Here is a 23,328-nt window from a genome sequence, read left to right as displayed (position 1 = left end):
AAGATAATTCGTATGCGCCTCAAGTAGCGCGCATGCACTGTGGCGCAATCACATGACGCATTGGGTAACAATACGGCGTGTTTGCATTAATTTGAACAAAATAATCAATTGCTACATGATCAAACCCTGACAATGATCCCCAATCGTCACACATCCTTCCTACTCCGTCTGTTTCGCGGTGTTGAAATGTAGGCCATTACGCGCCGTCTGGCATCCGCGAATCGGAATTCGACCTGCCTGAAGACTCCTCAGGGTCTCGAAAATCTTCCCGCAAAGTTTCCATCCAAAACCTCGGCCCAAGGATCTGACGCCTCAACCAAAATCTCTTCGTCAGTATTTCTGCAATGCGGCGCTGCCTTGGGCCCTCGTCTGTCACCCCAAAGTACCAGTCCTCGTCGCGCTTGATCTCGTCCGGCTCGCGCTCCCTCGCCTTGAGGTACTGCCTCGCCTCTTGGATATCAACGCTACCTTGCAGCTCGTCAATGATCAGCAGAGGATCCCGGGCGGCAAACTCGGGGTGCAGGCTGAAAAGCGCCTCAAAGTGGCGGTAATCGTCGCCCGTGTCAAGATGGACCCATCGCATGTAATGCCACAGCACGTCGGTCAAGATCCACGGGATCCGGGGCTCGACGATGGTATTCCCAGCCGCAGCTTCAAAGCCAGTTCGGAAGGCCACAAGCTCTGCGGCCGAGGGCAGCCGTCGCTGGTTCGGCAGCCCGGGTGCAGTAAGCAACTGCCCAAGCGGCATGGTTGAAGCAAACTCCCAGTCAATGATGCAAGTGATGTTGCAACTTTCGTCAACAAAAATATTGCTGCTGCTAAGATCAGCGTGGCCAAGCGGAAACCCCATGCCGGTTTGCGATGCGCAGAGCTGGGGAATAATGTCTTCCACCAGCGTGCCCGCAGTGTGGTACTGGACGCGGTTTTCGCTGCTCTCGATCTTGTCGTCGACTGTCACGAAGTCGTTCCAGCGATCCAAGATGATCCGGTGACTCTCCGGGTCTGGGTAAGCCGGTAACTCAGGGAAGGGTCCCCAGAAAAAGTGATGGCTCATGGAGAGGCCGTGGACATGTCCAAAAAAAGCCTTGCTCAAGGCTTTATAGTAGTCCTGCTCCCTCGAGAAGGGGCCGCGATCCATGATAATACTGTGACGGTCTTGGAAAATAAACGCTGGCGCGTGCATCTCTCCGAGTCCGAAGCGGCCATCGCGTTCCTGGATAGAGCCAATCTTTTCAAATCGGAGCTTCGACATTTCAAAGCACATCTCACCCAGCTGTTTCATGACCTTTGTTGTCGCATGCAACTTGTCTCTTGAGCTAGCATTTTGCATACGGCGCATAAATGCCGAAAAGGACTGCCCAAGCGCACAAGTCATGAGGATGTAAGGAACGCCCACGCTGTTCAAGTCGGTAGTGCTACCATCCGCTCAGCAACGATTCCAAAGCCATAACGACATTTCTTCCCTAACGCACCTATAGGCGAGTACTCGAGGGACCGGTACAGTGCTGTGGCGGGCGAGAAAGTTGAGTGTCGTCACTTCGCTGCCTATCAGTGCCTTCAGCAGCCGGGGAGGCAGGTTCTGCCCATTCTTGTCGCGTCTCGGCGTGCGAAAAATCCATTTAAGACCATCGTCAAATCTCACAATGAGCACCTTGTTGAAGCTGCCGTAGAGTGGCGTTCCCATGACCTGGCAGGCGGTGCAGGGCCCGGGTCGTAGACTCGCGGCCAGGTCGAGGACAGCTGCCACATTCAAGGATACTTCGGATGCCATGGTAAGTACGTTGCTTGAGAGAGCAAAAGGTTTGTCCTTGGGCAACACCCGCAATCACAGTACCTATATATGTAAACCGTCGCTGTATCTCGATGATTCAAGGTTCAGCAGAGCCATTGTGCGACAGCAGTCGCTCGTCGCACACGGGTGCATTCATATATGCACAGTATTTAGTACTTGTTATTCTCTTCGAGGGACTCGTGAAATCACAAATCTTTTCACAATTCTTCAAAGTTGTGAAAATGAGTAGCATCGTTTATATCGCTCCCTGCCTGCTTTGCGGGCGCACGATCTTTGACAGCCAAATCAGAAATGCCCCGACTTGGCTCAACCAGTTTCGTATCTGTAAGTTTTTCAACCACCACTTACACGCAGTTCTAACATGGTAAACAGTGTATTCACTCCACGGCGAGGTTTTCATAACTGGTGTTGGTTATTACAGGGATGGCTCCTTTGACCGTTGGGTCGCGCCGCCGGAATACAACGATCGTTGGGATGATGACGGCTACAACGGGCCGGAGGACCATCGCATCGGTGTTTTGCGTCAGAGACCGAGGTACGACCGCTGGGGAGTTCCCTTCCATGAAGCGTGTTGGTCGCTGCTAGAAGTGGCGATGGCTCCCGCGCCGGTGCCTCTGGAACGGCTCCTCGATATCTGCAAGTCATTTCCCATCAGGAACTGTGAGTTCTCGCCCGACTGGGGCCATCACTACGGCGGTCTCGATGTTGAGCACCCTGACGATGACCGCTGCGTGAACGTCGGCAAGCCAAACGCGATCCACCACGCGCTCTGCATCACTCGCATCAGCAAGCTGGACCCGTTCGACTTGCTCGATCTCGAAAGGATTCGCCTCGCCAGCCGCCGCTGCGTCATCTGGCCCGGCGAGAATCTGCCGCCGCCGCGCCAGCAGCAGCAGCAGCAGCAGAAGCAGCAGATGATGCCCGGTGCCCTCGTGACGAGGGCTGCCTGGACGACGCGTCTCAGCAACGACCCGTTCGCGTCGCTGCCGGAGGAGCTACGCGTGGCCATCGCCGCGCTGCTCCCGACGCGCGACTTCCTCAGCCTGCGGCTCGCGTCGCCGCACTTCGCCCCCATGTTCCACCAGCAGGTGTTTTGGGCCACGCGCTTCGCGGGCTTCTGGACCGACCGCGGCTGGCTCTTCGAGGCGCGCACCTGGGACCGGGCGGCTACGGACTGGCGACGGCTGTGGCGTCTCACGAGTCCCGCCTTCCGCTCGTCGGCCATGCACAACAGGGCGCGCGTGTGGCTGCTGGCCCTGAACGCCAAGATGCTGATGACGCCGAGGGCGGCTGCCATCCTGCCGAGCGATGATACGCTGAGGCTGGGTACTTGGCGCATCGCCGCGGCCAAGGTGCAGAGATGGAACCCCGCGCATCCATACATGGGCTTTTTTGATGGTTGCGTTTCTATTCGCGGCAGCTGGCCGGTTGCACTCCCGCCTTTGATTGAACGAGTTTCCTTCTTTTTCAGCTGGATCGGGGATGCTCAATACTTGGCGGGCCTGAAGGTGGTGGGAATGTGTGGAACTGTCGTGGAGTTTGGATACATGGGCCATGAGATTCCTGTTCCCGTCTCCGGGGGTCATTTGGCCGGCTTGTGTCTGGCTCTGACTGAGAAGGGCATCAAAGCCGTCCGTTGTGTCTTTGGTGATGGCAGCCATTCACCCTGGATTGGATCCCTTGCCGACACCGCGCAGACTAGCAGGCTGGTATCTTCCGGAAGGCTTTCAGTGATGACGGCCAAAGTTGATGTAAGCGCTCCATTTGCAAATTTGTGTTTCATTTCATTGCTAAACAGAGTATAGGGTTGCAAGATCGTTAGTCTCAGTGTCTTAGCAACAGATTGGCCGCCTATGTTGTTACGCAACGGTAGTCTATGGGCGAAGAGTATCCCAGACAGCTCGCTGCAGCTCAACGATACCACCGTCGCCATCAGCAATTTTGGCGTCGAGTACACCAGCGCTCCCGGCTACAGCGCTTACAGCGATTGGTATGACCCAATCCATCGAAGCGTGTTTGGCGGCACAAGGGGCCAGAGCCTCACCTACCTAACCGGCATTCACGCGTACATGCTGCTGGGGCCGTCCGGGCTCGAGTTCGAATTTGCGCCCGGCCATCTCGACTACGTCGACACCTGTGAAGACCTGGGCGTGTTTCCAGACTCGGACTGTGCTACTATGCAGCACTTCTACATTGACGGCCCAGGCGGCGAGCGCATCACGGGCGTGGAGCTTTACCTGGAGCACGAAGAAGGCGTGGCTATCGACGACAGCCAAGACATAGACGACAACCGAGACATAGACTACAACCAAGACAGAGACGGCATCCAAGACAGAGACGACACCCAAGACGGAGACGACACCCAGGACAGTGATTACACCCAAGACAGCGACAGCAGCGTGGAGAGCAACCACCTCAGAACCCTGTTGGATTCTTTCAAGGCAAGTCTCCGATGCTACATGCAGCGCCTCGTGGGTAACTTGCTAACTACTTCGTCAGGTCTTTACGAATCGCGGACGGTCACATCACTTTCGGCGCGAGCGCGAGTGCAGGTATCGAACTATTGTGACGCCGGTGACCGTGCCAATCCCGCCGGAGGCGACGATTACAGGATTTTACTGTACAACTGTGAGATTTTATAAGCAACCCATCGATATCACGTGCTTTCTGTTGACTTGTGTGGTAGTCTGGCGAATACATCGCAATGCTGGGTGTTATAACTGAAATGCTTGGCTGAAACAATTGCGCGATAAAACCGCTCTGTCACGAGGAGGGCCGAGGGAGGATTGCGGATTGAATATATGAGATTATATAAGATACACGATTATATAAGAGGATATATTAGATCAGAATACAGTTTGAGTTGATTTCCTATTGGTGGGCGTGTTTATCGTAGAAGGCTGAGTCTAGTTTTGAAATTGTAAGGCGGAAGGGGGATCAGACACGAGAGGTCGCAGATCCGAAGGCAAAGCGAAGCGAAAGATCTCAGTAGATGGCACGGAGATTTCTTCATGCATGGTGATGCAGTAGAAGACCCAGGGGACAGCACTGCTTCTATGAAAGCTTGAGCTTGCCACATGCTTGCAAATTGACGAGGGCCGACGCGACTTGCACGCGGAGCTACCCTATACCATACTACTCGACACAATCTGACAAGTAGTACAGTGAAATGAGCGCTAAACGATACCAATCAGGGCGCCTGGCGGGGCTGCGAAATGGTACATATTATTCGGGATAATTCCGTGGTAGGAAGGAATAGGTTACGCCATTTTCTGGCTGTTTTGTATACGAGTGAAGCTGAAGTGAGGCCATCGTGAAGCGGGTCTCAGCTGCACTCACGGCAGCGCATGTGAAAAGGGAAAAAGACGTACGTACCCCCTGCTTCGCCAAGAGGACATTGTCCGAAAACCTCGCTGTGCTAATAAATTGCACCGGAGCGCAACCCGCACGAGGGACGGGGGCCGAGATTAACTATTTGCAGGGTCCCGGGGCGCAGCCAGGCAATGTGGATGATTTTGACTGCATTATGTGGACACGGAAGAGGAAGCGAAGCACTACGCAAGGGCCAAAGAAAAGGAAGTATGAGGATGATGGGATGGGAGTTGATGGGCTCTTATTCTTTATTAACTAAATGACTTGCTGTGAAGATTTGGAATATGGTGATGCGACGCGCTTTGTGGTAGTTTAAGTATCTACTAGTAGTGCTCTCGTGCCAAGGTATGCTGACTTGGTCGGGTGGCGAAAACTGGGACGTGCCAGACGCGATGGAAATAAAAAGAGGAGTTGAGACAGTGGCCCGATGGTGACAGTGATTCTTCTGCCCCTTTCTGTGTTCTAAGAAATCGTGAGGTTACTCGGTTGCTCGGTTGCTCGGCACCCCTCTCAGTATTAAAGAGACGCGTGTCAGTAGGGGAACAATGAAGAATTACGATACGAAAAGAGATGGTAATAAACAAATAATGGAGCGTGTGTAGATGTCTCATTTCCTATATGGACGGAGATGGGGAAGCAGCTCGTGAAAACGGATTCTATTTCTTCCTTTGATCATATTTTTTACGGGGTATTACATGGGTGTAAGAGAGGGGAGACAGAGGATGAGGTACAACCTGCTGTACAAAGTATCCGCAGACTGTATTCGTTCGGAGTGATCTGTACCGTGTACTTCGTAATACTGAGTATGACAGAAACCTTGTCCTCGATTTCCGTATCGTCTTGTCCGGTACCCAATATTCATACAGTTGACAGATTACACTTGATGGGCTTGGCAAGGCGGCCAGCCCCATTTCGAATTTGATGGTCATCTGTACAAATAGCAATGCTGGTTAAAAGCACAGACGGGTGACTGGAGAAGCTGGGGAAACAACTTGTACATACGGCATCGCTTGTCCGGGTGAAAAACAGGTCAGAAGACGAAGATTGCACTGCAGAGACCATCGGTATGACGTAGCGCGGCCTTTCAGGGGAGGGATGAAGATCAGCCACCCTTGATTTAATCCTGGTCAATGCCAGGGGTAGGCGCAATGTGGGGCAGCAGAAGAGGGGACCGCCCGTTCGAGTAGATTCGTGGCGATGATTGGCTGATTTGCAGCGGGTCCCTGTCTTGCAAGCGTTTCATGTCCCTGCAGGTACGGGATGGGGATCCACTCTAGCAACAGGAGGGAAGGTACTTGTCGGTACGGCATAAATTTGATCAAATGGCCGACAATATTAACAACGACAAGGACAAGCATTGTTCAAATGCCACGGAGAAAAAAAAGAAGCGTCGTTATTTGTCCATTTCCACTTTGCCAGTCTTCGCAGAGCAAGGCTTGGCGATTTATCTGTTTTGGGGTTGGTCAGTGTTTGTAGCGCGGGGACTCGAGAGGAAGGGAGAAAAGAAAAGTGAAGCAAATACATTAACTATAACTGACCACTTGAATGGAGATTTTAGGCTCAGCTCGTCTTTGGGTGCTCTATAATAATAAGTTAACTTGCATCGTACCATCTTAAACATCAGGCAGTCGTCCTACGTTGTGTAAGTTGGTCTAAGCACTTCAGTGCCGCGTTGAATGTAATATTGTTTTTTCTCTTACGTTGAAAAAAAAGTCCAACTCACTATGATATGACGATGGATTCCATGGACGCAGCCGATATCAGACTTGTACTGTCATACGGCCCAACAACCGTTCGATAGCCCAACCCAAATTCCCGACCTCAGTCAATGCCGGGCCGCTGACAGGCTCCAAAGTCGACAGTGGCATTGACCGCTCCAAGGCGTTCTTTGCAGGGACTGTTCTTATAAGCGCAGTGGCTTTTTCTCTCGGCCCACCGAACCCGAACATTGGACTTCGGTGCCTCTGCTGATATTACCTGACCTGGGTTGGTACCACTGGTAAGAGCTGCCACGCGATGCCTACCAATCAATTCAGAACACCAAATGGCCCCTGATGCGAGAAAAGATGGAGGGCAACTTTTGCCCGCGTTTCGCCCTACTGCCTTCCCCCGCCGATCATTGTCCACGGTACCTGGGCTGATGCGCACAGGCTCGAGGTTTAAGCCAGTACGCCGGCGCAGGTCGTGCCGCATTCTCGCCCACCCACCACTCCTCTTCAGTCGACTTGCTGCCGTGAAACCCGCGAGACGATAGGCTGGGCGCCAGTGGCTACTGGTAGAATACCAGTGGCGTTGGCAAAGAGAAAAATGTGTGCCTGGCCGGTACCCCTTGGAACCCTGGGTAATATTATGAGCTGGTCGTCATACTTGGCGGCGGTGGTCCCCAGCGAAGAATAAGTGGGCGGCGATGAAAGAATGATCAACAGCGGCGGAAGCAGACTGGTTAGGATAAGGGGCTGGGGAGCGGTTAAGTAAATTAAGAAATAAAATAAGTCGCGAGATTTATTTCTAATAATTTTGAGACGGCGAGGCAAACGGAGGGCGTCATGATGGTCTTGGTAGAGGCTTGATGGCTGCCCTTTACCCAGGGAGGTGGTAGCTGGGCACGGAGAACAAAGGACAATAAAATGGCCATCATACGAAATAAGACAATAGAATCAGGTTTGAATAAAATGACTGTAAAATGTCGTTTCTCTCCCCACCCGATCTCCGCTCATCTCATCCAACTCGCTTGTTCTGTTGCTGGCCTGCCATTGTTCCTGGACCTGCCAGGGTACTTTCAGGTACCTCCAGGGCCCCTCAGATTCCCCTCAAGGCCCCCAGCTAGATAGCCAGCCAAGCGGTTCTTTGCGCCGCCCGTTTGCCATTCGCCCGTTTGCCAGGCCAGTTATACCCTCATTTGACTGTCCTTCCCCTCCTGCCCTTGCTCCCTTTCTTCTCCTCTTCCACCCGCAAGAGTCCTTTCGACAATTGTATCACTCTTTTCTTCTTCTTCCCCTTCCCTTCCTTTAAAGCAACATCTTCAGCCCACACTCTTTTTTTCACTTTTGGTCGCCTTTTCGCCAACTCAACACTCTGACCGTATACATTCCTTCACTTTTCGACCGCCCCAGCCTTTTTTGAGCAACCTTGATCCTGTATCACGACTTCGATTCCCTGATTGCTTCGGCCCACCCAGACTGTTGTGCAATCAAGCAAAACTTTTTTGTGTTTAAAGCTGATCATCCTTGATCATTTCGTGCTATTTGTCAAGAACTCGAACGGCCGTCTCTCTTAAAGCTGCAGCATCGCCCCTCACCAGCTTGCGTTGATATACAATACCAGCACCAAGCCGCGGCGATCCGACTTTCCGATCCAACCACCGAATCGAATTCTTTTCTCTTTAATCGGCTTCTCCGAACCGACTCAGCTGACCACTCTTCTCAATCTACGCGCTCTGTACCTCGCCAGTTAAAAATCGGGGGTCCTTCTCGCCACACAGCATTCGGCCTCGCACTGGAATTCGCCAAGTCTCAGTCCGCGCAAGAGGTTGGAGTACCTACGTAACTGCATAGTTGCCCGACTCGACGCTCCCTTTTTAAAAAGAAGTTGAATTCTTCAATAGAGAATAATTTCTTCTCGCTCTTTCTTGAATTCGATTTCTCTTCGGAAACCTGTTGAATATTTTGGACGATTGTGAGCCTGGTAAGTCGTTTGCGCCCGTTTACACCCTTCGATCTTTTCCCGCCCTGCGGCAAACGCCCCACCTTCCCACTACGCGACAATGGCATGGCAGCGAGCATAGATTTGGCTGTACGTGATCCATGGGAGGCGTGATGGCAGAAGTTTTTGATTCAACTGCCTTCGGGGCATTTGGCAACTGCGACTTCCAGTTTCAGAAATGCTATCGAATTCAAACATGAAGCGCCGTTTCATTGCTGCTGCCGCGCGCCAGTCTACCTCCTTCATGCATCCCATCATCAGCCCCAACTCACCAGCCACTCAACACCACCAGCTCACAACTGCCTCCTGCCGCCTGCCGCCTGCCTCGCCTGGCAATGCATTTACGTTGCCACCTGCCAGCATCTGTTTCCCATACAAACACCCCCTCCACTGCCCTTCATCTTATCATCATTTTTTGCCATTGTTTCCCGCAATCTCCCAAATGCATCCCATCAACTAGTCGTCGTTTTCTCTCGAGTTCCATCTCACTAACACCCCGTCTCAGACTGCTTCCTCGCGTCGTCCACTCCTTGACAAAAATTAGCTGCGTTTGAAAGCAGTTCCTGCGCTTGGATATTTTCACAATGTTCAAGATTACTCCCGCTGTACTGCTTGCCTTGGCTGGCAGTGCCAACGCCTTCTGGCGCATGGAGTGCCCTGGCCGTCTCGATGTCGCCCGTATTGACCCTATCGTCAACCACAACGACGTCTCTGCCCACGCGCACTCTCTTCACGGCTCTTCTGGTAAGTCTTCTCGGCTGGAAAATGCTCGGCAGATGCGACCATCACATATTTGCAGTCTAACTAGCGTCAGGTCTTTCCGCCTCTGCCGACGGTGCTGCCCTCAAGGCCGGCGACTGCACTTCTTGCCGTGTCACCCAAGACAAGTCTGCCTACTGGTCGCCCTCACTATACTTTGAGGATAAAGACACTGGAAAGTTCGAGCTCGTCACCCAGGTGGGCGGAATGCTGGCCTACTACCTCCTCTATGGAGACAACATCACTGCTTTCCCCGACGACTTCCGCATGATTGCGGGCTCCAATACCCGTCGTGCTTACACTGCCGGTAACCCTGAGCAGGCTGACCCCGACAAGTCTCTTTGGAAATCCATGGGACAGACCAAGCAGAGCATTCTTGAACAGCGTGCTCTTGGCTTCAACTGTCTCAACTACGACAAGCAGCCCGAGGGCACTCTCTACCGCCACTACATGCCTGACAAGGCCTACCTCGATGCCAACTGCAAGGATGGTATTCGTCTGGAAATCATGTTCCCCTCGTGCTGGGATGGCAAGAATACTGACGCCGCCGACCACAAGTCCCACATGGCCTATCCTGACCTAGTCATGACTGGTACCTGCCCCGATGGTTTCCAGACCCGCGTTCCGTCCCTCATGTTTGAGACGATTTGGTCTGTCGCTCCCTTTAAGGGCCGCAACGGTCGCTTCGTCTTCTCTAACGGCGACACCGAGGGTATGATTACAACTAGTTCCTTGTAAAGTCGCATTTTGCTAACATGGCTAGGTTACGCTTACCATGCTGATTTCATGATGGGCTGGGACCGCGATTTCCTCCAGCAGGCTGTCCAGACTTGCACCAATCCCTCTGGTCGTATTGAGGACTGCCCTCTCTTCAACGTTGTTGACCAGGGCACCGCTACCTCTTGCAAGCTCCAGAAGTCCCTCCCCGAGAAGCTGGCTGCTGAGATCAAGGACATCCTCGGTCCCATGGCCAGCCTTCCCGGTGGCCTCTCCATCTTTGGCGACCATGGCAAACCCTCGCTACCTGAAACTGGCAGCAGCGCTCCTTCTTCCACAGCCTCGAAGCCGACCCTGAGCTACACTCCCGGTGACAAGCCGACCAACTCTGCTTCGCCCCTTCCTGGCCAAGTTTTCAAGCAGGTTGATTCTGAATCTGGTTCTGCGGCCACCCCTGCCCCAACGACTGCCCCAGCGCCCGTTCCCGCCTCCGCTGCCGTTACTGGGGCTCCTTCTGCCACCCCCGAGCCCAGCTTCTATAGCACACAGTACATTACCAACGGCAACACTGTCAGCAAGATTCTCTGGCAAGAGGAGATCGTTACTGTCACGGAGACTGCAGAGCCCACCGCCACCAAGACTGTCGATGCTGCCCAGCGTCGTCGTTCCCATCTCCACGGCCATGCCCGTAGGAGCTAAGTACAAAGTCAGAGTTGATATGAAACTACACATACTAAAGGCTGCAATTTGATTTCGGGGGGGATTTTTGACAATCTGGACAGGTTCCGGAAATTGGAACGGCTTTCGAGTTGGCATGATTTAGACAACGTTCTGTCTTGAAGGTTCTTCTTTTTTTTCTTTTCATAGAGGCAGAGATGCTATGCAATTCTTTTTGATATCATAGGATTTAACAAGCCCCAAGCAGCCACGTGTTTGACACTGAAATGACTGGTGTTTGTGATCTGTGTAGTCCGGGCCGGACCAACGGGCCCACGGGACCCCCACATGCTGGATTGCCAACACAAATCGAACGCCTGCAAAGCTGCCCTTAATTCTCCTGCCGGTTAGTACGAGCCAAAAATAAACCGGTTCCTATAAAGAAATAAGAAGAATGATTAATTGTGAGTGATGCATTTCTAGAAAGTGCCTCTTTATTCGCAGCCAAGATGCCGTTTTGGTGGCTGGCGGTACAGGCTGGCTGGAATGCATCACACCCGGCAACACATTCCTTATGGTATTGCAATGGAAATTACACTCCCATACACGCATAACAGAAGCCGCTGTTTTTATGAGCAATGGCGCAAAATATGACAGGCTAAACGTTGTGTAGCAGCTCTTTGCTCCCACGCTCCTTTTCCCTTTCACTCATCCTACATCGACAGCATATCACATAGGAAGCTATATCACAAAGGCGGCTTTGATGCCAGAACAGTCACTCCTTTCTCACCGTTATTTTCCCGTATTGGTGGAAAAAGGGGGGAGAGACTCTAGCTAATGCTGATATCGACAACCCCCCTTACAGGACCTGGATGGACGAAGCTATGACGATGCTGGACAACACATTTGCTCGTTCCGAGGGCGGCATCAGTGACGGCCTCAACATGTTGGAACGACGTGGTACCGCTGCACTCGGCCTCGGCTGGCTCATCGCCATCATTCTCTGCGGCGGTGTTTCCCTCTTCATCGTCGTGGGGTTCGCCCTGGCGTGGCGGGCGCAGAAACGGCGCGGTCCGCTGACGATTACTCGGACGACTGCCTCGCTGCCCTACGAGGCCTCGGGCATCACGGCGATACTGCGGCAGCGAGCTTCGACAACGAAGCTGACGAGGCGACGGATGAAGATTGTGCGGGAGCGGAGCTGCCTCTCGGACCTGAACGACGACGACGGGACGATGCTGGGACGGTTCTCGGCGATCCGCATCCCCTCACTGCCGGTGCTGCCGTCGCTGCCGTCGCTGCCGATGCTGCCGTCGTACGGCTCGCTTCGCCGGTATCACACGAGCAGACGCTCTTACCGCAGAGATAAGGCCTGGCTCGACGACGAGGAGGCTATCGAGATTGGGCGGGTGGTGGCGGCGACGTACAAGCCCAGACCGGGCAGCGGGAGCGGCTGGGCCGGACAGAAGAATCCGCCGGCGCTGCAGCCGGTGGGACATAAGGCAATGATGCAGGGTGTGGGAGTGATAGGCCAAGAGCAAAATCAACGTCAACAACGCTTACCAGACTATCAACAACACTATCAACAACAACGGCAGCAGCAGCAGCAGCAAAACTCCACACAGCAGTGGCCTAGTAACAACCACTACGCCAATCTCTACGATCAGGATGAAAAATCCCGACATGTCGAAGAAGAGCAATCCATGCCGAAGAAGCCCAGCGCCGTATACAGCGGAGACGGGGCCGCCGCCGCCCCGGCAAAGGGAGGATTCACCCGCCCCGCCGGCGCCGTCTTAGCCCGGCATCCCACGTGCACCGACTCAGACCTGCGGACCATCCTGCGCTCCACGGAGCAGCGACTGCGTGACGGCGACCGCAACCGCAGCCGCTCGCCGGAGAAGATTGCTACGCCGCAAGACTCACCGACGAAGACACCGCGCAGTGTGCGCTCCCAACAGCAGCATCACCAGCCGCACAGTGGCAGCCCAACGCGCATCCCCGGCAGCGCCAGCGGCGGCATGGGCGCGCGCGACGGCTCGGCCACGTCGATCAGCAGCGCGGCCAACAGCCTCATCGCCCACGCCACGGAGGAGCTCGAGCTGCCAGGCGGTATGGGTAGCCCCAGCCGTCTACGCGGGCGCGAGTGGCTGCCAGGCGACGATGCCATCCTTCAGCTCACGACGCCGGGGCTGCAGCAGGAAGACGACGAGGTTGAGGCGGCGTACATTGCCCATCGCGACAGTGCGCAGAGCGAATACCAGAAGAAGATCCAGCAGTACCAGCAGCAGCTTCAGCTGTATCAGCAGCAACAGCAGCAACAGCAGCAGTATGCCAACTCTCAGCGAAGCCCGCAGAGGAGCCCCCAGCGTGAGCGTGAGCAGAGACGCAGGTCTGTCGACAGCGACGCCTCGTCCAGCCTGTCCACGCTGTATAGCGTGGGTGACGAGGTGGACGACGCCTCCATCCAGGCCGTCGTCGAAGGGCCGGATGATGCTTTCGTCGAGCGAAACGGCGTTTCAGAGCTGGCGCCCCTTCGGCGCACCATGACGGTCAGCTCGGACACACTCGCGCGCCACATTGACCACGACACCATGCCCCCTCTCTACTGTATCCCGCCGCGCAAGCAGTCGCTGTCGCAGCAGAAACAGCATAGCTACCACCGGATGCACAAATCGCTGGACGGGCCACGCTTCGCCGGCGCCTTGCAGCCGCCATTGCGTGACAGGGCGGAGGAGATTGTCCGCCCCAAGTCGGCCACGATGGCCTCGCCACAGCTATCCCTATCCGAGTCGAGTTACACCGACATGTCGGTCGACTCAACAACCATGAGTCTCTCCAGCGATGGAACCATTACGGGCGAGACTGGCGAGACCGAGGTGGAGGCGCTCGAAATGGTGGAGGAGATGACGACGCCGGTCAAGCATGACCGCCGCCGTGACTCGGATGTTTCTTCCTCGCCATTTAGCGAAGCGGACATTGTCAACATGATCATTGCCGCACAGTCCCCGAAGAGGCAGACGACTACGAAGCGCGCGCTACCAGTGCCGCCCATCCTGATGCCACCCGCAGATGGCTCGATCACGCCGACGCCACTATCGCCGCCGCCCAAGAGCGTCGCCCGCACCGCGTCGATGCGCAACGCGGCTGTTGCCCGCCAGCTGTCCGTCACCTCCTCGTACTACAGCAACAATGATGGTAACGGCAACAAAAACACCAGCAATAACAACAACAGCATCAACCGTAACAACGGATCCGTGTCACGCGGCCCCCTTGCCAATCTGTCTGTGGCCACCTCAGTCGCAGAGCTGCGCCGCATGAACTCTCTCATCAGCATCGCGAGCAACCACTCCCTCACATCGATCACCGCCGCTGCGAGCGTCGAGTCGATGGTCGAGCCCCTGCGCACTGGCCTGTCCGACACCACCCACCTGCACGGTCCGCGCATGGGCAACCGCCAGTACCTCAACGTCGGTAGCCCCAGCAGGCTGGACGCGGTCGGTGGCGTCCGGAAGACTGTCGTCCGACCGGGCGGTCCGCGCCCGAAAAAGAGCGGCCCCGCGCGCTCCAACACGACGACGGCGGCGGCGGCGGCGCCGGAGCGACCGGCCAAGAACCCGCGCCGCAGCCTGGGAAACGTCCGCGCGCCACCGGCACTGCTCGCGTCCCCGGAGAAGGAGTCGCAGGACAGCGGCAAGGAGAATGCCGGGCTGGGCATCTCGCACGTGCAGGAGAGGAGGTACGAGCCCTACGTGCCGCCGGTGAAGAGCATGAGGAACCCGATGGTGGCGGAGCTGGTGGCGGCTGCGGAGCGCCGTGGGGACGGCAAGCGCGGCAGCGTGGATAGCCTGGGGCTGTATGACAAGGACGGCTTCTTGCTGCCGTCGCCGGAGAGGGAGATGCATAAGAAGCTGCTGCGCATGTAAGGCCGTGTACGCTTTTCAAAAATAAAAAGCATAATCATAATTATCGACGGCATGCATCACGAGAGTTCTGGGAAACCAAGTCCTTTCACGGGCCACTTGTGAAATCTTTACTTTACAAAGTTCAATATTCTTTCTTTCATTATTTACTTTTTATTTTTACCGGAACAAAGCAGACTGTTTATTTCATCCTTTTTCGAGTGGCATTTTCACTCAAGACGGCACGCGGCAGCTTCTCTACTCCCCCTTACATGGGCCGCATCACCAGGCATAGCTCAAATATAATTAGGAGTCCTAACTCCATGTCATAATAAAATTTTACACTATTTTATTCAATGCAAGAGCCCCCTTTTTTTTCCTTGTGTGCTATCCTGGTATTCCATGTGCCATCTTGTCATTTTAACAGTGATTCCAATAAACGCCGTTGCCTTGAGCCCTTGCGGTATTTTGTTTTCTTCTCTCGCATTTGCCAATCCACAATAACAGAAAAAGTCCCCTATTCTACTCAACTCTTTGACGCTTGCTCTCAGCGTCCTCCTCCTCCGTGCCGTGGCCGTTGACCGCATCCTGCGCCTCGACCTCGTCGCGCGCCCTCGTCCGGCCCGCACCCTCCCCCAACTCGGCGCCTTCACCCTCTTCCTCACCGCCCACCTCCGCTCCGGGGCCGATCCAGTTGCCTTCCTCGTCAAAGTACTCGCCGACGTTGTCCGCCGTGATCCAGCCGCCGCTGCCCGGCATCGGCGGGGGCAGCCCGCCGTCCGCCGCGCCGCGGAGCACGCCGGAGAAGCCCTCGAGCGCCTCGTGCTCGCCCTCGAAGACTATGCGATCGTTGTTGTCCTCGTCCTCGTCGGCATCCTCGTCGGCGGCGGGGTCGGGGTGGAGGTTCGAGCAGGCCGCGACGGCTTCGTAGAGCTTGGAGGCAGCGTCGGCGGCGGGCGGGACGATGGTTAGCTCGATGAGGCGGAAGTCGTCATCGGAAGAGCCACCGTCGGACAGCTCGAGCTGCATCCAGACGGCGGGCGCGCTGCCCTGCTGCTTGATGGCGTGGATGGAGATGGAGGGGTACGGTATCGAGACGCCTGCCTCGGCGCCGGGGCTATAGAGGATAAAGGTCCTGCAGAAGACGGCGATTGTCTTTGTTAGAAAGCTGTACGTAATGTGGAAAGGGAGGAATGGGGCCTGGGACAAGCGCACTCGGATGTGACGTAGACGTCGACCTGCTGCTCAACGAGCTCCTCCTCTGCGCCGTTCTCAACTGCGGCGGCGGGCAAGTCCCGGGGGAAGACGGCCAGCGCGCCGCCGGATACCTGTTCCCGGGGAGCCGAGGCAGTGGCGCCGGCGAGGTGCAGGTGTAGCACGGGCTTGCCATCAACGAAGGACGCAGGCGTTTGCGATTGGTACTCCTCGAGGGGGACGAAGTCGGCAGCCGCGGGCGGGGTCCGTATCGTGGTGGCGATCATGTTGGGTGGGAGGATTTTTTTTTCTCTGCCGTTGTTGAGGGTAGCAGGGACAAGGAGGAGAAGAAATGGGAATAAAAGCCGCTGTGGCAAGCTTGGAGAGCAGAGCTTGGAGAGCTTCGCAGGCAGATCGCGGGGGACAAACGAAAACTTGCGCCGGTTTTTAGGCGGGTGGGGCAATGACATGACTGCTTGCGTGTCTGGAAAGCCCGGCCCTTCTTGCAACTCTTCATTGGACCACGGCTTGACACTCTGCAATAGTCAGAAGGATACTGAAAATTGTCGCTGGCTGATCGTCAGTCTCTACGAAGGCGGCGCGCTCCTCAAATCGACGCATTGCTCGGGTGCGAGCGACTCGCCAACGCGAGTTGACCATGTACAGCCATCGTGAGAAACCCCCTCCCTCCGTCTAACCTCTTCCATTCCAGTGCCATCAACAACAACCAGCTTACACCTTTAATCAACCAGGTCCGCATCCCCTCCTGGAGCAGGTGCCGCTCACCGTGTCCCCCTTCGTCTCCCTGCCGACCGCCACAACGCTCGCCTACACCTACAAGACGATGCCGTCCAGCATACCGCCCTCCGCGCTCGGCATCCCGACGGCCTCGTCGTCGAGCGAAGCCGACAATTCCAGCGCCGCCGGCGGTGCTTCAGACCAGTCGAAGCCGCGCTTCGTCGTCTCGCAGTCCGGTGCGGCGGCGCACCCCGACGAGATCGTGGCCTCGTGCCAGGCGCTGCGCGCCCACGTGGCCCGGCTGCAGGAGGACGCGGAGCGCGAGCTGCGCGCTTTTGAGGAGCGCATCCGCGAGCGCGACCTTGCGGAGAAGAGACGGCTCGCGCCGGGCTGGCTGGACAGCGACGCGCGGCTCCTGCAGCCCGAGAAGAGCGCGGCGGCCACGGTGGCGGGGAGCGACGAACCGATGATTGGCGAGCCGACGACTGCTGCCGCGGCGGACGAGGGAGCTGCGCTGGACAGGGCGTTTGGTGGGATGAACCTGAAATGACGGGGTGAATACTACAACTTGGCGAGCAGCGGCTAAGAAAAACGGCACACAAAACAACTTTGTATTAGGTGTTACGGAGTAACTATTTGAAATTTACACATGTTTATTAGCAGCCCCTGGAGCTGGTTGCCGAGGCCCAAGAAAAAAATAATTGCGAGCAAGTTTGGTACAGGATTTAGATCAAGTTGACGGCAAAGAGGGCGACGGCACCGGCAGCGAGCATGGCAGGCTGCTGGAGGTTGGCCGCGCCGACCTGGACCCGGGTGCTGGTGGTGTTGTTGCCAGACTAGAGAGAGAGATGGTCAGACGACTGCAGTCATCGAACGAGCATTGAGCAAACTTACGGTGGGAGCGGCGCTGGCGGTAGGGCGGCCGGTGGTGGCGACGGCGGTCGACTGGACCTTGGAGGAGGAGCCGGTAGCGGCGGAGGTCTGGGCGGCGGTGGTCGGCTGGGAAGACTGGCCGGGGGCGGAGGGCTGGGCGGATGACGAAGCGGCAGGGGCGGAGGACGAAGCAGCCGGGGCGGAGGAGGTAGCGGCCGGGGCGGAAGAGGCCGGAGCGGAGGGCGTGCCCGTGGTGGCGGCGGGCGCCGAGGCAGAGGCGCTGCTACCGCCGCTGGCGGCGCCGGAGGGCTTGGGGTTGGCGGTGAGGCCACACTTCTGGGCGGCGTCGGTGACCTTGGTGCCGTAGTACCGCCAGATGTTGTACGTGTTGGCGCAGTCCATGCAGGCGGCGAACTCAGTCTTCCACTTGTCAGTGTCGCAGTAGCCGTCCTGGGCGGCGTCCTGAATGGTGTAGCCTGGATGCGGTCATGTTAGAGAGACGAAGCTCGGATGGAGAAGGTCCGCAGTCCGTGACAGCGGCGTGACAGCGGCGTGACAGCGGCGTGACAGCGGCGTGACAGCGAGAGTGGTGTACATACCGCAGTTGGCGTGGCACTCATAGGCAGCACCGGTGACCTGACGCTTGGCGAGGGGGACGGTGTCGGGGAACTGGAAGCCGACGCGGGCAGAGGCCAGCGAGGCGACGGAGCCGACGGCGGCGAGGGTGGCGACGAAGTGCATGGTGATTAGGTGATTGGGGGTTGATTATTTCTCTGGAGCCAAGAAACGAGGGACAATGGGAACGAATGTGTGTCTAAACAGCAACGGGCGGGAATTGTTTGTCGGATGCAACCTTACCAACACAACTCGGTGGGTGAGAGGAGGAAGGGCAAAAGCGTTACTTATAGCAAGCTAGCTGGCAAAAAAAAAAAGGAGATGAAGGGGGGGAATACGACAAGCCACAATCAATTCTGGCATGACTAGGTACAGAGTGACGGTTCTACGGAGTATGTACGCACGTCAAGGTTGGGGGGGGGGGAAGCTGTTCGGTTGCCGACGGGGAAAAGTCCGGAACGTGACAACGGAAACTGGCAGCTACGGACGGGGACAAGGTGTTTGAAGTAGAAGGTCTCGAAAGGGCTAGAACGAGACCGCAAAGACTTGAAAGTAAAAAATGGTTGGGTGATATGGAAAGGGAATTGATATGAAGTGGCACACCAATGAACGCTATGGGCAAGCCACAGAGCGGAGAGGCAAGCTTTTGGCAGGTGGATGGATGCGGATATGTCGGCGCTTCGGCGGAAACGAGCTGCATATGCCCGGTGTTGGGTCGAGAGTGGAAAAGAGGAGTGGATGGATGGATCCCTTTGGATGCATAAGATGGGAAGCTATTGTGGTCTGTTTGCATCGGTAGTGGGTTGTGGAGGGATGAGGGATTGAGTTGAGTTGAGGATGTGAAGGTGAGGAGGATCGAGGATGGCTGGTGGGTTGTGGCGTCGTTGAGTTTGTCTTTGTCCCGAGACCGGCCACGGCGGTTGTTGATGCTCAAGGCGGAATTCTTCCGGAGCCTTTTTTCTTCTCTTCTCCTTTCTATTTCGGGAAGAAGAGTCCAAAGGCATCTCTCCTGCTTGCAAGTCTCTTGCTCGCCCGACTTCTTAACTGGCTGGGCTATATAGAAGATGCGACGTTGGACGGACGCACTGCTTCATTCTGGCCAGGAGCTGAAATGCACAGAGTCCAAAACGGGCAGGCAATAGACTAATAGCTTATTACCCAATATCCAACAAGAATAAAAGAAAGAAGAGGAAGAAGAAGAAGAAAAAAAAAACAGAAATTCCCTCATGCCAAGCCTTGCATACCGATAGTGCGCCATGGCCTCGCTTACAGGGAGGGGGCACTTTGTGTGAAGAGTCAAGACCATTCATTATCAATCAGCAACTAGGATTTCATTTCCTTAGCCTGCCCCAGCCCGTTGTGGCGGGACTCCATCCACAGGCCCACCTGAACCAATAGCAACTCATGAATCCATCTAATCAATTGGCCCTCCATCTAATCAGATCATCTGATAAAAATTCTCGCCAAAAGAGAACAACCGTTTCCTAGTCAGAAAGCAACATCCGCGGAGCCTTTTCCACTTTCTCACCACACCACTTTACTTCCCCCTCTCCACACCACCTTGAACCCTGGTTCGCCCAGCCCCCCCCGCTCCCATTATTCCTCAGCTGCAGCGCGCGCTCTCCGGGAGGGGTAGCACCTTGGTCTCCTCACCCGTCAACTTTCTTGGCCCGGGAAAAAAAAGACTTGGCCCATTTTCACATCCCACCCAGCCCGGTCCCCGTTTGCATTCTCTTTTTCTTGCCACTTTTCTCCAAGTGATAAGCTTTTGCAGCATGTGGCGAGTGGATGCGGTTCGCCCTTGGTACGGACTTGGCCCGGGCTTGGAAGCAAGAAGAAGAAAAACCGGCCATCCATCCCCATATTCGGCAATAACGGGTGCCCGCAGTTCGGCGTGGCAGGTGACCTGCTCGGTGTTAAACTTGCCTTATCGAGGTTGGGCTGAAGAAGTAACTAATAAAGAAGATGAATTAATGAGAAAAAAAAAAAGAGAGAGGTCGGCATCCGGAGTCTGTGCTTCTCAGTATGGTGTGGACAGTCAAGCCTTGTTTTTTTCTTTTCTGTTTAGCTATTAATGTAGCATGCCACCCCAAATAAACCCCATTCTTGTCTTTTGAACCTGCGTCTCTTGTCTCATCCCGTTCCCCTCTCGCGCTTTGCTCCCCCTCCCCGGACCTCTCCAGCCTACGGCCATGTCTGTTCTCACCACCCTCGCCGCCGCCTGGCTCATGGCCTCGTCAGGCGTCAGCGCCGCCGGCACGTCAGCCAAGGCCATGACGTCCAACACCATCGGTCCGGCCGCCTTCATGTGGCCGCCCGACCGCGTCTGGTCCGCCGACGCGGACAACACGGCGCCGTGCGGCTCCATCGCCGGCGTCACCAACCGCACCACCTTTCCCCTGCGTGCGTTTGCACTCCATCCCTCTCTTTCCAGTTGGTATTTTGTCTAACCTCGAGAGCAGAAAGCGGCAAGATCTCGCTCGTAGCCCAGGACGAGTCCTATGACCTGGAGCTCGCCGTCTCCTACGTCGAAGGTTCGTTCTAACTCTTCACTCCATAGCGCAAGTCGTCCGCTAACATACACATCTAGATCCCAAGAGCAACAGCGACTTCAACAAGCTCATTGACATGGAGACGTTCAAGGACATCAAGCTCGGCCACACCTGCGTCACCCTGCCCAACGCGCCCTCGTCCGTCAAGTCCGGCACCAACGCCACCCTGCAGATCAAGTACATCGCCGACTTTGACAAGCCCGAGAACCAGACCTTTTACGCCTGCGCCGACATCACCTACGTCGAGCTCTCCGACTTCAAGGTCTCCATCCCGTGCTTCAACGCGACGGAACCCAGCCCCGGCGACAGCACCTCCAAGGGCGGCTCCTCGTCGACGCCCAGCGCCTCCGCCTCCGCCTCGCCGTCCTCCGGCTCCGGCACCGGCAAGTCGGGCTTGTCTGGCGGTGCCATCGCGGGTATCGTGATCGGCTCCATCGCCGGCGTCGCGCTGATCGCGGCGGCGGCGCTGCTCATCTTCCGCAGAAAGCAGCAGCGCCTGCGCCTGCTCCGCCAGCAAAACTCGGAGCGCGGCAAGTGGGCGCCCGGCGGAGACGCGGCGCGCGACTCGCAGTCTCAGGGTAGTGTTCGGATGAATAACTTGTAATGTAGCTGGGGTAGTATGTTATGTGTGTGTGTGTGTGAGAGAGAGAGAGAGTGTGTGTGAGTGAGTGAGGGGGAAAAATGATGAACGCAATGTCACAACTTATTTGAGATTGCATCAAGTGTCAATTTGATAATGATGCTTTTCGCGTAATGATAGCCTAACGTGTAAACTGAATTGAACCCTATTAAGAGTTATTCACGCTGTCATCTTCATTCACCCTCTCATCCTGTTCGATTTGATACGCCTTATTCTCGCAGGCCTTTCTTTACAGCTGGGCACAACTTTGAGATTGCATCAAGTGTCTATTTGGCAACGATAGTTTTCGTAGAATGATGGCCTAACAAAACAGCGACGAGATAACTTTAAAAAGTCGCATTCGGGTACTGTGTACGCAGGTGTCCATGTAGTAGGCATTTATAGGAATAGATGGTAGAAATACAAGATGGAGGTGAAAAAAGTAAGAAAGATAAGAAAGACGTAAAACACATAATAGACATAATAGACATACATTTCCATAAAAGATGAAAACCATAAAAGACAAGAAAGATACAACATCTGTGGTTGCTCCTTCCTTCCTCTTCAGCTCCAACACAGAGCCAAAAACAAAAACACCCCCCCCCACCCACCTTGATTCCCGGAAAACACCATTTCATTGGGGCCTGGCATTCTTCTTCTTCAATCTGTACGGTATATACCCAGCATCTCTGCAGTCAGAATTGTATCGACATATCAACATATCCATGACAGACCAGCGCCAGGTTGGTCGTCCCTCCGGTATGAGGACTAGAATCATCATCCTCACGGGCCCGACGCCAAGCTCGACGCTTTGTATTCCCGAAGAATATGGAAGATTCGATCTTCTCATACACTGTGGAAACCTGACCCAGCACTCCACTGGCTCAGAGTTCGGCCAAGTCATGAGATACATCCGCAGGTTCAATGTCGGCCCCAAGATCTTGATAGCCGGCGACAAGGACGTCTCCCTTGACCCACAAGCGTATAGATTCCACTCCAGACGGCAAGTTCACGTGGCAGAGGAGTCTACTGCAGTCTACGAGGACCCGAAAGCCGATGAAGTCGATGCGGGAGCACCTGCTCCTAGCGCTGATGCTGCTCCCATTGAGAGCCGCACGCAGGCCCTTGGCAAGGAGAGACGGCTGCAGACAAGAAAGTATGAAAGGCCTGAGGCGACCCGGACGAGAATGCAGAAAATGTGGCGGTGGAACGTTCGGTTCCTCAACGAGGGGACACAAGAGATCCTGCTCCCGAACCGCGCTCCGCTCCGCCTATACGTCAGCTCGTACACGCCTGACGCGGGCAAGTCTCTGGCGTTTCAATACCAGACGCATCATCATGACTTCAGCATTGAGCCGGACACGGACATCGTCGTGACGCACGGCCCACCATGGGCCGTCCTGGACAGGAGTCCCCCCGAGTCGTCGGCCCTCTACTGTAAGGGCAGCACGTCGCTCTGGCACGCGATCAAAAGGGCGCCACCGAGGCTGCACTGCTTCGGCCCGGAGCGCACCTGGCGCGGAGCGGCCGTGGCGACCTGGCAAGGTTCGGATAGTCCTTTGTGGGCCGAAGTCGATGCCACCCAGGAACCGGACAGCCAGGAGCTCAGTGGTGTACGGTCCAGGTTGCCCATGGAGTCCGGGTTGCCCACGGAGACGAGTCACTGCACGGCAGACCGTCATCCCGTGGGATCGGGTCAGACGCTATTTTTGAATGCGTGCAGCGCCGCACCAAACGGCGTGGCGCAGCCTTGGATTATGAATATTGAGTTGCCTGCACGCATCGACGACGCGGCTCACTCTGAATCTCGTGCCTGGGGGGAGGGGGGGGGGGGGGCGG

The 23,328-nt window shown here is 55.7% G+C and overlaps 9 protein-coding genes across 9 annotated transcripts; 6 read left to right on the top strand and 3 right to left on the bottom strand.

The window, feature by feature from the left end:
* Nucleotides 1-196: 196 nt before the first annotated feature.
* Nucleotides 197-1,771, bottom strand: ISF_02031 (Protein kinase-like domain protein; the record flags this gene model as incomplete). Its single annotated transcript, XM_018845638.1, has 2 exons — nt 197-1,397; nt 1,473-1,771. The coding sequence occupies 2 exons, from the start codon at nt 1,769-1,771 to the stop codon at nt 197-199; spliced, it is 1,500 nt and encodes a 499-aa protein (XP_018707361.1).
* A 242-nt stretch (nt 1,772-2,013) lies between these two features.
* Nucleotides 2,014-4,434, top strand: ISF_02030 (F-box domain, Skp2-like protein; the record flags this gene model as incomplete). The annotated part of the gene is made up of 3 exons (XM_018845637.1): nt 2,014-2,116; nt 2,165-3,543; nt 3,598-4,434. 3 exons carry the CDS (start codon nt 2,014-2,016, stop codon nt 4,432-4,434), a joined length of 2,319 nt encoding a protein of 772 aa, XP_018707360.1.
* Nucleotides 4,435-9,450: 5,016 nt separating this feature from the next.
* ISF_02029 (WSC domain-containing protein) lies at nt 9,451-11,041 on the top strand (the record flags this gene model as incomplete). The annotated part of the gene is made up of 3 exons (XM_018845636.1): nt 9,451-9,610; nt 9,681-10,337; nt 10,389-11,041. 3 exons carry the CDS (start codon nt 9,451-9,453, stop codon nt 11,039-11,041), a joined length of 1,470 nt encoding a protein of 489 aa, XP_018707359.1.
* An 842-nt stretch (nt 11,042-11,883) lies between these two features.
* Nucleotides 11,884-14,922, top strand: ISF_02028 (hypothetical protein; the record flags this gene model as incomplete). Its single annotated transcript, XM_018845635.1, has 1 exon — nt 11,884-14,922. One exon carries the CDS (start codon nt 11,884-11,886, stop codon nt 14,920-14,922), a length of 3,039 nt encoding a protein of 1,012 aa, XP_018707358.1.
* A 498-nt stretch (nt 14,923-15,420) lies between these two features.
* On the bottom strand, nt 15,421-16,379 carry ISF_02027 (hypothetical protein; the record flags this gene model as incomplete). Its single annotated transcript, XM_018845634.1, has 2 exons — nt 15,421-16,033; nt 16,114-16,379. The coding sequence occupies 2 exons, from the start codon at nt 16,377-16,379 to the stop codon at nt 15,421-15,423; spliced, it is 879 nt and encodes a 292-aa protein (XP_018707357.1).
* A 371-nt stretch (nt 16,380-16,750) lies between these two features.
* Nucleotides 16,751-17,380, top strand: ISF_02026 (hypothetical protein; the record flags this gene model as incomplete). Its single annotated transcript, XM_018845633.1, has 2 exons — nt 16,751-16,763; nt 16,845-17,380. The coding sequence occupies 2 exons, from the start codon at nt 16,751-16,753 to the stop codon at nt 17,378-17,380; spliced, it is 549 nt and encodes a 182-aa protein (XP_018707356.1).
* A 175-nt stretch (nt 17,381-17,555) lies between these two features.
* ISF_02025 (hypothetical protein) lies at nt 17,556-18,444 on the bottom strand (the record flags this gene model as incomplete). Its single annotated transcript, XM_018845632.1, has 3 exons — nt 17,556-17,666; nt 17,725-18,179; nt 18,303-18,444. The coding sequence occupies 3 exons, from the start codon at nt 18,442-18,444 to the stop codon at nt 17,556-17,558; spliced, it is 708 nt and encodes a 235-aa protein (XP_018707355.1).
* A 2,066-nt stretch (nt 18,445-20,510) lies between these two features.
* On the top strand, nt 20,511-21,474 carry ISF_02024 (hypothetical protein; the record flags this gene model as incomplete). The annotated part of the gene is made up of 3 exons (XM_018845631.1): nt 20,511-20,721; nt 20,781-20,852; nt 20,909-21,474. 3 exons carry the CDS (start codon nt 20,511-20,513, stop codon nt 21,472-21,474), a joined length of 849 nt encoding a protein of 282 aa, XP_018707354.1.
* A 740-nt stretch (nt 21,475-22,214) lies between these two features.
* On the top strand, nt 22,215-23,202 carry ISF_02023 (hypothetical protein; the record flags this gene model as incomplete). The annotated part of the gene is made up of 2 exons (XM_018845630.1): nt 22,215-23,102; nt 23,164-23,202. 2 exons carry the CDS (start codon nt 22,215-22,217, stop codon nt 23,200-23,202), a joined length of 927 nt encoding a protein of 308 aa, XP_018707353.1.
* Nucleotides 23,203-23,328: the final 126 nt, after the last annotated feature.

Source organism: Cordyceps fumosorosea (genome assembly GCF_001636725.1).
Source record: "Cordyceps fumosorosea ARSEF 2679 chromosome Unknown scaffold_3, whole genome shotgun sequence".
NCBI classification, from domain to species: Eukaryota; Fungi; Ascomycota; class Sordariomycetes; order Hypocreales; family Cordycipitaceae; genus Cordyceps; species Cordyceps fumosorosea.
This window is presented reverse-complemented; position numbering and strand designations above follow the sequence as displayed.